Genomic DNA, 13,394 nt, shown 5'->3' on the forward strand with positions numbered 1-13,394 from the left:
TCCTGTGGAAACAAAGGAATGTGCTTGTTGCAAAATATGTCAATAAAATCAAACAGAAAGCAACTACACGGGAAAGAAATCACAAGCTAGTATAATGAATGGTGCCATCATTTCTAGCTTACTTTGAGTATATTTGTTAACAAAAAGTTAACTTTTGGGTGTTTGCAGCAGCATAAGAAATGTATGTGGATATCCTGAGTCAGAACCTGCAAGGTGCTGAGTGGTTCTCAGCTCTTTGTGACACTTATGAGATCAGTGGTAATCCAAGCTCCTCCTAGGCTGCATTCATCATCTCATAGCATCAAATCCAGGCTCTCCAGGAGCCTCATGAAGAAAACAATTTTAATCAATAACATCAATACTTCTACTATCTCATGACAGTCATTGTTCCAACAGTACAAATTAGTGGAAAATTGTGACAAATGAGCACTGTGTTTTAAACAGAGGCCCATATGCTCGGTGTTTTTATATTATCTGTTAAATCTATATAATCATATATTAACTGAGAAATAAAGAACATTTAAATGTTAGCCATTAGTCATATTAGAGAAAATAAAACACAAATTTCTTAGCAATTCAGCCAATCAAGTATCCAGATAGAAACAGCATCTGAGTGTCAGAAAAGGCTTTGTATAGATTATACATCATATCATGAATCCCATGTGCACTGTTTACTGAAAAAGTAATTGAATCCTGACCTGTAAACACTAGAATACTACAAGTCAGATAGGATGTTACTGTTAAAGCAGCACTCTTCTCATTCAGAAGGCAGAATTACAACAGGTGTTTCCAAGCCTTATGAACACACTGAGAATCCTGGATGCATTTTTCTCCAGGCTGAGCCACCCTCAGCAGGAGTCAGCCAAATATTGTATGTTGAAAATTGTAGGTTACATAATTTCACTTTATTCTTGAAAACTTTTGTTCATGTTAAGCATTATTATCAATTAGATGTAAAAGATCCAGAAATTCTTATCACTTTTCATAGGGTTCAAGACACTTTCCTTACAAAAACCTCTACAAGTATATCTCAAAGTAAGTGTGAATGGGGCACAATGGTTGGAACAGGAAAACAAAACAAAACAAAACAAAAGGCTGGAAGAAATAATATAAAAATATGTGAACTACCATAAGGATAAGTAAGGTCAAAAGTGCATCTTGTCATTGCCATTGACCAGCTGTAACTGCAGAGGAATAGTATCTCACTGAGATACTGTAGTGCCAATTCAATGAAGCTTCTGCACTTGGAAAAGACTGCAGAAATAATAGAAAACTATCAAATATAGCAATGATGTTTATTCATTGAAGTGCTGTGCATGGTTAGTTTGCAGTTCACAGTGAAAATACTAAAGGATTTACACATGATGATATGGAAGTCCTAAACTTTGTAGGATAAAAGGTGATTTTACAAGAGTCCAATTTTTAATAAAAAGATGAACACATTATAGTTCTGTTAATAGTCTGAATGATACACTTTATAATGAGTTCTGACATTATTCAACATATACTGCTTTATAATACATATTATTTCTCAATTTTTCTTTATAATTTCATATGTCTGAGATGAGCTATCTAATCACCTAATTTCACAAACAAGTTTCATCCAAGTATTTAATGTATGTAAGTCTCAGAAGTCACCCACTTTCAACCCATGACTTGAACCATGCAAGATGCTCAGAGGACACAAGCAAATGTAGAAGGAAGTGAAATAAAGACCTATATGTACACTGAAAGCTACAGGCATAAAATTAGGATCAAGTGGGAGCAACTGCCTTCATTTGGAGATGGTTCTCTGGTACCGTAATAAATCAAAGAGAATTGGATTCAAATTGATCTCTGAAAGTCCTGCTCCATCTGACTAGTGCCAAATCATCCATCTTTCATAATCCAAATGGCACATCAGGGGAAACTGTCTCCAGAAAGAACAGCATAGGTGCATGCAAACTACATATGTATGAGATAGTGATGCTAAGACTAGCAGTTGCATAATCAAACATTTTTTTCTTCAGATAGTAAATGACAATGGAAAAATGTCTTTCTGCACAAAACATGAGGTAAGTCAGAAATGCATCTTTACCACTGTATACTGCAGTGTTAATACTTTATAAAGTTGTGCATGTGTGATTCCCATGAAATAGAAAGGACAGTTACAACTCCTTATCAGTGAAACTGTATAATGCAGCCAAAAAAATCTGTTTTATCCAGGATATCAACAGACAATTGTTATGTTTGGTAACTTTGTCAAGTTTCTATTATCAAATACTTGTCACTAGAGATATTTATGGTGCCAAAAAAAAAAAAAAATAATCAGGAAGTAAAGTATGATCTGAAGAAAGATTTTTTTCATCTTATTCTAGAAAGAAGCAAAGGCTTTTTGTTCAATTCTCTATAATTACACACCCACAGGCAGGACTTATGCTTGAAAGTATTCCTTAAAAAAAAAAAAAAAAGAAAAGAGAATTTTAGAAATGTCTAGCAACTGAAACAGAACTTGATAGTGGAAATCTCAAGGTAAATTCAACCAGAACTTTCATTAGTGTGCCAGTTAACATACCCCACTAATAGAGATACTCCAATTATCTTTCCTGAATGAATGTCTCTAAACCTAGAGATATAGTAGCTAGATATAACTCAAACACATATCTAATGAGCCATAGTCAAATCTCATTAGTCTGTGATACCAGCAGAGATAATGAGCAGTGCTGATCCACGCAGTGCATTGCCTTGCACAAAGCAGTTTCTTTCAGGCCATAATGTTTGTGGCTGCAAACCAGAAGGGTAGGAATGCACAGAGGCCTGCTTTTGGACTTGCACTTTTCTTCTAACAAGTGTTAACAACTATTCTGACTTGTCAATGCCATTCTTTGAATGAAAATGGCATATTTATGGCTGAGGAGCTGACTTGGTTAAAGCAAACAAAAAGCCAAACATTTCAAAAGAACTGACTAAATACAATTAAATGAAGTATGTTACTTCTCTGAAGCTATATGGCTTTGAGTGCCAAAAGACAGAAGGTCTTTGTAATGCAGGTGGTTTCTTGAAGGAAACATGCTTTGTATTCTATTCCACTGTCTAAACATTGTAGCAGAAGAAAGGAAAAGTGTTTTATCAGAAAAGTGAAGTTTTATTGCATCCTTCCCCAATTTATCTTCAAAAAAGTCTCCTTTGGTACTGAAAAAAGTAAAATTGTAAGAGTCAGAAAACATGTCTAATATAAACATTCTTATGGACTCTTCTGTATTTTCCCATACTTATTTCTCCTGCTACCTCCTGTCAACAGTAGCCCCTGAAATTTGTGCATTACTACTTCACTGAGAACTTTATAGGCATTTTACACAGGCATTTTATTCTCTATGTAATACCTGTGAGAAAGTAAATATTTTGAACATTATATAAATACAGAGACATTACTTTTAAATAATTTCCTTTACCAAAAAAAAAAAAAAAATCTGAAAAAGCACAAAACAGACATTGGACAAGCCTGCATAAATATATATCTGAGTATAAACTGCCATGAAAATTGGAGCACTGAGGGGCCTAGACAAACTAAGCACTGTCTCATTGCGTTTAGGAAAGTGGCAAGCAAAATGAACTTTAAACATGCCTTATTTGAAGCATGGAAATAGGTAGGAAAGAAAAGGTAACATGATCCCCAATGCCCCTAAAAGAAGCATATTTGCAGCTCTGAGATGCTCCCTGCAGTGTGCAGACACGCAGAGGGGCAGCCCACCTGGTGCAGAGCCCCGACGATCTTGCGCGTCTCTTGGTAGACGGTCTCGGCGCTCCAGTGCGCGTTGATGCGCCCGAGGGCCCGGGCCACGCGGTTGTGCTCCCTCAGCCACAGCGTGTGCATGGCAGCCAGGGATGTCACCTCGCTGGAGCGGCTGTCCCCAGCCAGAAAACACTCCAGCCTCTCACCTCCACCTGCCTTTGGGTCTTGTGCACAGGGGGATGGGATCAGGTCTGTAAAAGGCAGGTATTCCCGATGGTTGTCATAATACTTTAAGTTTACTCTAAGAAGGCCTTCTTTGCTGGTTAAATTCCTCAGTTTGCTTTCAATAGCAGGGGTACTGCCATAGACTGTAGAGGCATCAAGGAAAGAAGTTAAGCCATTGATCTGTTGTCTTGTATTTAGCAGTGATCTATTTCCAAAGAGAACAGCGTGATCACCGGTGCCGCATGCAGGAGATGAGCGGTAGAAGGGCAGGCAATCCATCCCTGCAGATAATGTGTCATTGGTGGTTACCTGCATACAAAATAAGGGCAGTTTTTGAGGTGAGGAGAACAGCTATGGATGCTGAATTGAGTCTTGTCTAAATACTCACCTTTGCTGTCTCAGTTTTTCATTGTTCAGACCTCATCTACTGGAGTGACATATTCTAAATCTGTATAGATTGTTTTACTTTAGATTTAAGGAAAAAGATGAATCTTTTTTAAGCAGAGACAAATGAACCCCAAAACTTTTACTCTATCATAAGCTATTGATGTCATACATCTACATCTAAATCAGTCTGGCTTTAAAATCAAAATTCATCATAAAATGTTTTAGAGTGAAGACATGAACATCTGGTCAAATTCTGGTCTACTGAAGAGCAGCTGAAAGAGCAGGCTGACCTGTATGCATAAAAACATAATGAGGAGTTTCAGTGTCTGCAGCAGCACACTGTAAAAGCTTTGGTTAAATACTGAATTCTAATCCAGTTTCCTAACTAAAAAGGACTGCTGTAAATATTCATTCTGCCTTCTGCCTGTCCCCCACGAGTCTTCTGCCACTTTATTTTGCTGCAACAGTTGTCTTACAAGTACTGAATTCTGACCACCTTTGTAAGAAGCAAAGGCTGCACATACACTTGTCTGGATGAACGGTTGCCCAGTCCTTTATTGCTTTGATCCCCACACAGCTGAGACACTGAGGTCAAATAGTGAGGTTCAAAAATCTGACTAAGAGAAAATAAATGTTTTATACAGACACTTGAGGTAGCCCTTATTTGTATTCTATCTGCTTGTTTTTCATTCTTCAGAACTTTTTGGCAGAAGACAGTGAATACTGCATATGTGATGTAATTTCTTCTTTATTTTTCTAATAATACAGAGGTCAGACTGCACAGATGGAACAGTCATTAGATTGAGGTTAACAGTAACAAAGCAACTTTGGAATAAAATTAATTAACTTTATATAATAATGTTACCTCATTTATTATAACAAGTAAATTTTTCTTGCTACTGAGAGCTCATGTCAGTAGAGATTGGTACCAACTAATTATTTATATTAAGAAATGGTTTAATTTTTTTTTCAGTTTTGTTTGGTAAAGAAATTCTACCATTACCTCTTCACTGCCTAGGTTTTAGCAAACCAAAGTAGGTTATGTTTGAAGAAAATAAGTAATTTTCTTTGAATGATTTTTGAAATCAATAATTTCTCTGTTTTGTGTTTTCTATTTAGCATTTGTTATTAAGTCATTTGTTATTAGTATGGTTTCTTTTTCCCCTCAGCTGGTAATGTAAGCAGGCAACTCATCTCATAATACAAATATCTTAACTTTTCAGCCAAAGCCCTGTATGTGTTTGAGTAGTCTCCTGCTCCTAGTTATCAGGAGATATTCAGTAAGAATTCAGGTATCGCTGAGAAAAGAATGTAGGAAATGCCTTTGTGCTGTTAAACAGCAAGGCTCACAGCAAAACATACCAACACTGACTGAAGTTCATGCTGAATAATCTTTAGTTAACTGCCTCTGCAATTTCGGTTCAATCTGTTCTGGTCTCCAGTGGAGAAGAAACAGCAGTAATGAATATTAAGGGACCAACAGAGCCACATAATGCTGTCCTTTCCCTTTTCATAGGATAAGTAGTTTGCAGTCAGCAGCTGAATGTGTAAATTAGAGGTTCCTTACATTATTATTAGAAGACATTAAAAATAATCTGAGTGAAAAAAGAGACCCTTTACTGCTGAAATGGGTACTGAATACTGAGGGTTTTTTTCAAAACTAATGGCTAAAATTCATATTACTCTTTTTGTTTGTGCCACATAGTTCTAGAGGGAAAAAGTTACAAAAAACCCCTGATTGGCCACAATAGTTTTCCTGTATAGCTGCATGTTGATTTGAATGGTTATTATATATGCATAGTCAAGCCTTGTTATGGTGAAATTCTTCTATGTGTAGGAAAATGAAAGGCAATAATTGTTTAAGTGTACCACAATCTCTAAACTGTTATTGTAGTAAAAGAAAAATTTTCTAATTGTGAATTTATTCTGTGGGAATTGACCTTGTAAAGGGTTTTTTTTTGCTATAGATGTAAAAGAAAACCTAGCTTATTGTCTGTGAAAGTTGGAAAAAAAGAAAAATAATGCTTATTTGTGGGCATGCAACTTGGAGAAGAGCCCATGATCCCATCTGACAGCAAGCTGCTGCTTCTGAAACGGAAGAAAAAGGCAGGGATTCATGTTGCTGGTTGTTGAGTCCAGACAACTGATTTATTTGTAGCTGAGACAGTAACTTGTCATGTTACATGCCACCTTTTTCAAACCACCTCACTTTTCTGTGACTGTTTCTTTTCCACCTTTTTGTATCTCAGGTAACTGAAAGCTTTTCTGGATTGCATCATGCTAACTGTATGTGTCGTGTCTAACTTTTTGGAACCAATGTCATTAATACTGAATAAAGTCAGTAGCTCTCCTAAGAAAGTCTTTCTAATGGTTCTTTATGTCTCAGACCTAACCTGAAATAATAATCTGAGGAATGACATGTCATCTCCACAACCCTGTTCTGCATGTCAGGCTGTTATAAAAGAAGTGTAAACTAAAGGTAGTGAGGGGTTTTTTTGGTTTGGGTTTTTTGTTTGTTTGGTTTTGGGTTGGTTTTTATTTTTTTTTTCCCACCAGGGAACCCCATAAATATACGGCAAAAAAGAAAAAAAGAATATTCAGGCTCTACCATAAGCTACAGTCTCTATGTGAGAAATTCTATAGCATTTATTACAAAAATGTCCCCAACAGAAAATTGCAATGGTTCTTGGTAACTTATGAATCATTTACCTACACTTGTTAATATTAATGAACTATTTCAGCTTTTGCTCCTTCCTTGAATTGCACTCACTCTGAATATTTTCTAGGCAGATTCCCTAACCTGTGCAGTCAGGAGCCTCCTCTCCCTGCTGAAACCCCCAGAGAGGAGGATGTGCAGCTGCAGTCACAGTTGTCCTTTTCTGTGGGTGGATTCTCCCTTGGGTGCCACTTTTGTAAGAACAGCAAGAGTGCAAACTCCAGCCTCTATGTCTACATTGTTGTATAATATGCTATTGATTTCACTGCCTTTGGAAACCAGCCACAATTTCTTCATATACAAAATGAAGGTATAAAACTAAATGTGGCAGTTTTCCAAATATTTAATATGTGGAAATTTATTTCGTTAATAATTCTGAAAGAAGATTAGTTCTAGAGGGTAATAGCATTTTATTTCAGTGTTCAAAAATTAGTTCCTCTGATCACACTATTTACTGCAACAGCCCTTTCTTTTAATTTTTTTTCCTTTTTTTTAATACAGAATCTATTCTCTGTCTTTGAGGAAAAAACAGTCACAAAATACTGAACATATATAACAAAGCAAAAGAATAAACATCTTTGCATCTGTCCATCAAAGCTGTGACTAACAGGTTAATAACAACATGGAGCTAAAAGATTCATGGGACTGTAACCATATAAAGGGGCCACAAGTTGGGAAACTTATCTAATACTTGCAGGGTTGTGACTGAATGTCTTTGTATGTCCCCTGCCCTGGCCAGTCATGGCTACACCGAAGGCAGCCTTGAGCCCTCCTCCTGCAGGGCTGCACTGCTGAGTAGGAGCAGCATCCAGTGCTAGATTTAAATATCCAATGGCAGGTTTAGTTCATGTTCACATAACTCGCCTCCAAGAGCATCCTTGAAACATCCTCTCTGAACCTTCTCACAGCTCCGAGACAGAAATCCAAAGTCTGTGCCTTGTTTGGAGCACTGAAAGATGCACTTGCAAGTCTGTGCTGTGACAATCTGTACACCTTTTATCCCTCTGCACTGAATGCCTCTACCACATGAATAATGCTAGTCTTGGAGTCTTTTTTAAAGATCCCTTACATTGTCTCTCTTTTTTAAATAGATGGCATTTTGAGGCTTGAGTTAGTCAGGGTTCAGTGATTAGACCACTATGGTCCCTGTGATCCACATTTCATTCAACTTGTAGGAAACAGTATGAGTCTCCTCTCAATCAAAAAATCCATGTAGTAATGAAAAAATGTGGGGGTTTTGCACTTAAAAATCAATACTAATTGTGCTATTTCAAAGAATATATCATAAACACAAATGATTTTTGAAGACTTTTGCAGCTGTATAGCTACAGCAAACAGACTTTTTAAAACTGGGAGTCAATATGTTGTGGTATATGTTTCAGATGGATCTATCTTCACATCATGCAAAACACTGCCAGTCAGGGAGTGGATGTCCACCCTGGCCTCTCTTGGTAATGGGAATATTTCTAAGACTATTACTTAAAAATATAAACAGAAAAAACAATTTCTTGCCCCAGATGGAAATTTGAAACACAGCAAACTAGAGATTTTTGTCAGAACTATGTCATATTTGTAGTAATTAGGGCTGTTGTGGCTGATTGAGGTTACTCAGTGCTCCTAGTTGCTCACTGTCTGAAAGAATGTGGTTCTTTAGGAAGCCTGTGTTCTTGCTGAATGCTCTCAAGACATGTTTGCAAACTTTCAAAAGTTCATATCTCCAGGGTGAGAGGGACTAGATTTATCTGCATGTGGTTAAATTGTAGGCAGTCATTAATTTCCCTTAAGCTTCCCTCTATTTTAAATTCTCTCACCTTATGCAAGATGAGCCACCTTTTAATATAACCTGATTTAGTTCTCTTTACAGGTAGACAAATTTTCCTCTACATTTAATGACAGAGGAATGAGGCACTTAGAGCAAAAGGAGACTGTGGAATATTTATCAACTACAGTAAGCTGAGGCAAAAAAGGTTTTCTGTTCTGATGGAAGCCCTACATGGCTGTACATAGAGAACCTGGTCAATAGTCAAGCTCCAACTCTATGTAAAGCAATTTAGGTTTCTCTGACTTGAACATCACCAAGGGCTTTGATGGGCATGGGGCTTTCCTGTAGCCTGAGTTGGACAGGCTGTGCTTTGAGAAACAAAAGCATGGTTTTACTTTGCTACTCATTTTTTTTGAGTGAAAGAAGGACTATATTTTTAAATGAAGTGATCAAAAATACAGTAACCTATATTTATACCTATTTATGTTTCTTCTAGCCCTCTAACAGGCTTTGAACTCATGTTTTCCATCTGCTCAAAGCAAAGATGTGATGTATGTAAGTTTCAGCAGCTCCCTGGAGATTATTATATACATACATTGAAAAGATAGCTCTTTTCAAAAGTTTGCATTAAGTGGAAGAAATATCTTTGCTTTCAGTGAGTAACATTAAGATCCTTTCACTTTATCTGGTTGAAAATGTAAATGACTACTTTGCTATTTTCCACAATAGAACTCAAAACCTTGAAGCATGAGAACAATAACATTAGGAGGGACCGGTAAGGTTTCTCTGCAACATAAACCTTAGCTAAAAGAAATATGTATTAAGTACATTAACTATAGTTTATTATCTCTTAAAAAAAGTTTTAAATGTCTACCTCTTTCACTTAATAGTTGTACTGGTTTCTATTTTTCTATCACTGCTCTAAAGTTTCTTGATTTTACTCACCTGTTTTAGAGCCTTGAATTTCTCTTGAAGAATTAAGATTAGAATCTTACCTTTATTGGAAAACATGGGGTTTGTTTTTCACAAGTCATCTGACACTCCATCCCACTTAGGAAGGTGGTTCTACTTGTGCTCTGGGGTGTGAATGAAATGTCATGGTCTATGTACTGTCCCCATACCATAATGATATCAGAATACAAGTTGTCTTCAGTAACAGCCTCATTAGGTGCATGAATAATTTTTCTTGTCACTTCACGAACCTGAGAAGAGAACTAATTTACCTTGAGTGCCAAACAGTTTTTACTTCTCACAAAAAGATAAAACACTGAAAAGAAGGGGGAACAGTGACTAAAGCTATCTTCCCACTCCCCAACTTTACATTGTAGAGTGCTTCTAATGGTTTGCCTAAAACCAAACTAAACCAAAAAATCCAACAACAATATAAAACCCAACCTCTATCAGGCTCTTATTTCTGTTCAGGAGCTGAGACCAAGGTGAGACAAACGGTTTCAAACATGTTTCAGCCGAGTTTTTTCAGTATGTTTGCCAATGAGCAGTATATCTTTGATCTGTTTCTTTTCAAAGAATTTTGATAACCACACATTTATTTTAGACTGTGTAAAAGTTTTCTTTCTATTTACTCTATTTTCTCTTCCTTAAACAGAAGGATTTACTGGGAAATCTCAAATCACTGTTGATACTCAGAAGGTCTGAGCTGCTCTGTACACAAATGAAGGAGCATATGCAGACTAGGACATGAGGTAAGTTGAAAGTTCATGGTAGCTGAAAGTTCAGCTTCCTTTTCCCAGGCAAGGAGAAGCCAAAAAATATTTCTGATGCAATTCTGTGCAAAATGCACAGAGATACAGATGCTCTGAGGAGGAGCACGTATCCTATGTGATATCGTATGGGGATATCTATGTTATATATGTCCGGCCTATATTAATAACCAAGCAAAACCATCAGGGCAAAATCAGCACTCAGTTTGTACAGATGTTAAGGGTATCATTATTCACAGAGTCCTTCCTCATGCTACAAAATATTCCCTGGCAAATAACAATTGCCTGGGAAGTTTTGCAACTGAAAGGGCAGCACATAAACTAGACTCACAGGGTCTGTAATAAATATAAGGGCTGTATAATGAATGTATAAGGCAGGTTCAGTTAAATAGAATTGTTAAGGACAACAGGCAACATGGGACTTGTTAGCAACATCAGGATTTATACTGAAATAGTTGAGAGCAAGCTACCTACAGCTCATCAGGAATTCAGATCTTTAGATCAGTGTTTTAATAGCCTAGGTGGCCACAAAGGAAAAACTTTTTTTTGAAATTAGTAAAGTTTTCTTGTCTCTGTTTTGCTTTATAGTAATCCTCAACGTATCTATCACTCTCACAATATTTGCAGATTACTTTTAAAAGGTTATAGTTAGATAGCTAAAAGTACAAAAAAGAACAATTATGTAAATTAGAAAAAACTTTTATGATATTAGTTTAACCCTACCTTACTCCAAAACAAGGCAGAGAACCTTGCTGATGGTCAGACATTGATGATCAGATTTGGTACAGTTATATAATCTTTTTTGAGAGTGTTTTACATTACAAACATGTACCTTAGTGAATCTAGAAAAAGGCAGTTTGTACTATCTGCTGGAAATTTGCCTGTGTAAATGTCAGAGTTTCATCTCTGAGAGCTAAATTGTGTAGGTTAGAGACAATGTTATTTAATTAATAACACGAGTTGCAGGTGACATTAACACTAAATTCTCTTGCTTATCCTTATTAAACATACAATGGTTAAAATAACAAGTCTTTGAGTCCATTAAAAGTCAGGTTTCAAAGCAATGATGACAAATCACAAATTGTAAATCCAGCCCAAATCATTGTACACTGCACTGGGGAATTTTTCACCCAGTCTTCTGTGCAAATATTTTTTTTTCCAAACTTCCCTCTGCAGAAGGTTTGCTATTTTTTAAGTATATGAGGTGCTAAAATCCATAAATATTGCAATACTTTCTAAGCTCGGTAAGTTGGACTATTGAAAAAATGAAGTTATGATTTGACAGCAATACTTCCTCAGTTAAGGCTTGCTAACCTATGAGGAATGGCATACACGCACACACCTACACACAGGCTGGCATGTCTATGTGCTTTATATCTGTTTAGCTAATGCCCAACCTTCTTTTCCATCTCCTCCTTCCCTGAATAAAGGTGCCATTATTAAAACAAAGAATCATAAAAGTGCTGGAATGTCTAGGCTGGAAGGAAACTCTGGAGACTACAATGGGCAACTTTAAATTGAAAGCAAGGATGGGTTATTGAGAGCCCCATCAAGAGAGATTTTGGGTATTTCCCATGAGGGTTATGCCAAAAGTTCTCTAGGCTGGAATCCATGTTCCAACAAAAACCCATTCCAACATTTAATTGTGCTACAACAAATTCAATTTCTTCTTTCAAGACAAAATTTTCTCTGGAGCAACTTGTGACCATTTCCTCTTGCTATGGCAGCATGCATCCTTGTAGACCTCCCTCTTCTCTACAATTTCATCATGGGAAGGTCAAAGTCAGATCCACTGTGCACCTTTTCTCTACCCTGTGTCTGCTGGCTGCCTGGTGCCTGCCAGGCCAGGCATTTGGCTGGCTCCTGCCCTGCCTGCTCTCCCCTACAGCACTTTTTGGAGCACTGGGCTGCTCCTCAGGACAGTCAATGACCCTGCATTGCTCCATGGGCTTACCCCAGACAGGGGCAGGGAACCTTTCACCACGTGGGTGAACTTGTGCTTTACCAAAGCCATTGGCTTCTTAACTGAGCTCCACAGACACTTTTGAAGTGTTTTACACAGATACTTCATTTACTGGTGCAAATGGAGGTCTGTGGTGGCAGGTATGATAATAACCCAGTGTAAGTGTTTGAAGTGGTCTGGAGGTGCACTTCCTAACCGAGGGCAGCTGGAATCCATTGTATCGGGCACTGGGATCCCATCCTCGAGGCTGGCTGAGGCCATCTTCGTAGGCTGCTGGCAGCCACCTAGCCAAAGCTGTGTTGGATGCTCCCCATCGAGGATGTTCCCTACGAAAAGAAAAACAAGACAAAAAATCCCCCAAAAGCAACAGCAGCAGCAGAACCACCAAATATATTCTGAATCCAGCATACAAATAAATATATATATATTTATATTATATTTATGTTCTGAATGTAAGACTTGACCATAAAAATATAATAATAAAATATTAAATAATCATCAGCCTCAGAGCAATATACCATTACAACAAGATGTTCATGTAGTAATCTTTGAAAGGGCATAAAATACTTGTCTTCATGTATGCCAGTATTACTTTTACTCAAAAGGAAAATAACAAAAATTTAAATTGCTAATGAATTATTACTGTTTTACTTGTCTTTATAACCTAAGTTGGTTACCTTTTGACATTTTTTAAATACTTGCTGGGAAGGTGAGTTCCTGATAGTGTCCTCACTCCCAATAAAGTCAGATATACTCTCAAGTGCCTTTGCTAACATCTTTAAAAAGATGTTTGTTTAGAGCAACAGCAAGGAAATCAAAACTTAGAAAAATATGAAAAAACCCTAGAGTACAGGTGAAGAAAGCTTAAATGAAAAATGAACACTAGTCACAGAGAGGAAATCATATAG

General features: G+C 37.0%; 1 protein-coding gene across 1 annotated transcript in view; it reads right to left on the reverse strand.

Moving 5' to 3' along the window:
* The window catches only part of TPO (thyroid peroxidase), a 36,669-nt gene that overhangs the window by 12,370 nt on the left and 10,905 nt on the right, over positions 1–13,394 (reverse strand). Inside the window, exons 7-9 of the mRNA XM_063391837.1 lie at positions 12,683–12,812; positions 9,798–10,004; positions 3,731–4,246 (exon numbers count right to left, since the gene is read on the reverse strand). Of these exons, the coding sequence (XP_063247907.1) occupies positions 3,731–4,246; positions 9,798–10,004; positions 12,683–12,812 (853 nt within the window). The remainder of the gene's footprint in view (positions 1–3,730; positions 4,247–9,797; positions 10,005–12,682; positions 12,813–13,394) is intronic.

Source organism: Prinia subflava, chromosome 2 (assembly GCF_021018805.1).
Source record: "Prinia subflava isolate CZ2003 ecotype Zambia chromosome 2, Cam_Psub_1.2, whole genome shotgun sequence".
In the NCBI taxonomy this organism is placed as follows: domain Eukaryota; kingdom Metazoa; phylum Chordata; class Aves; order Passeriformes; family Cisticolidae; genus Prinia; species Prinia subflava.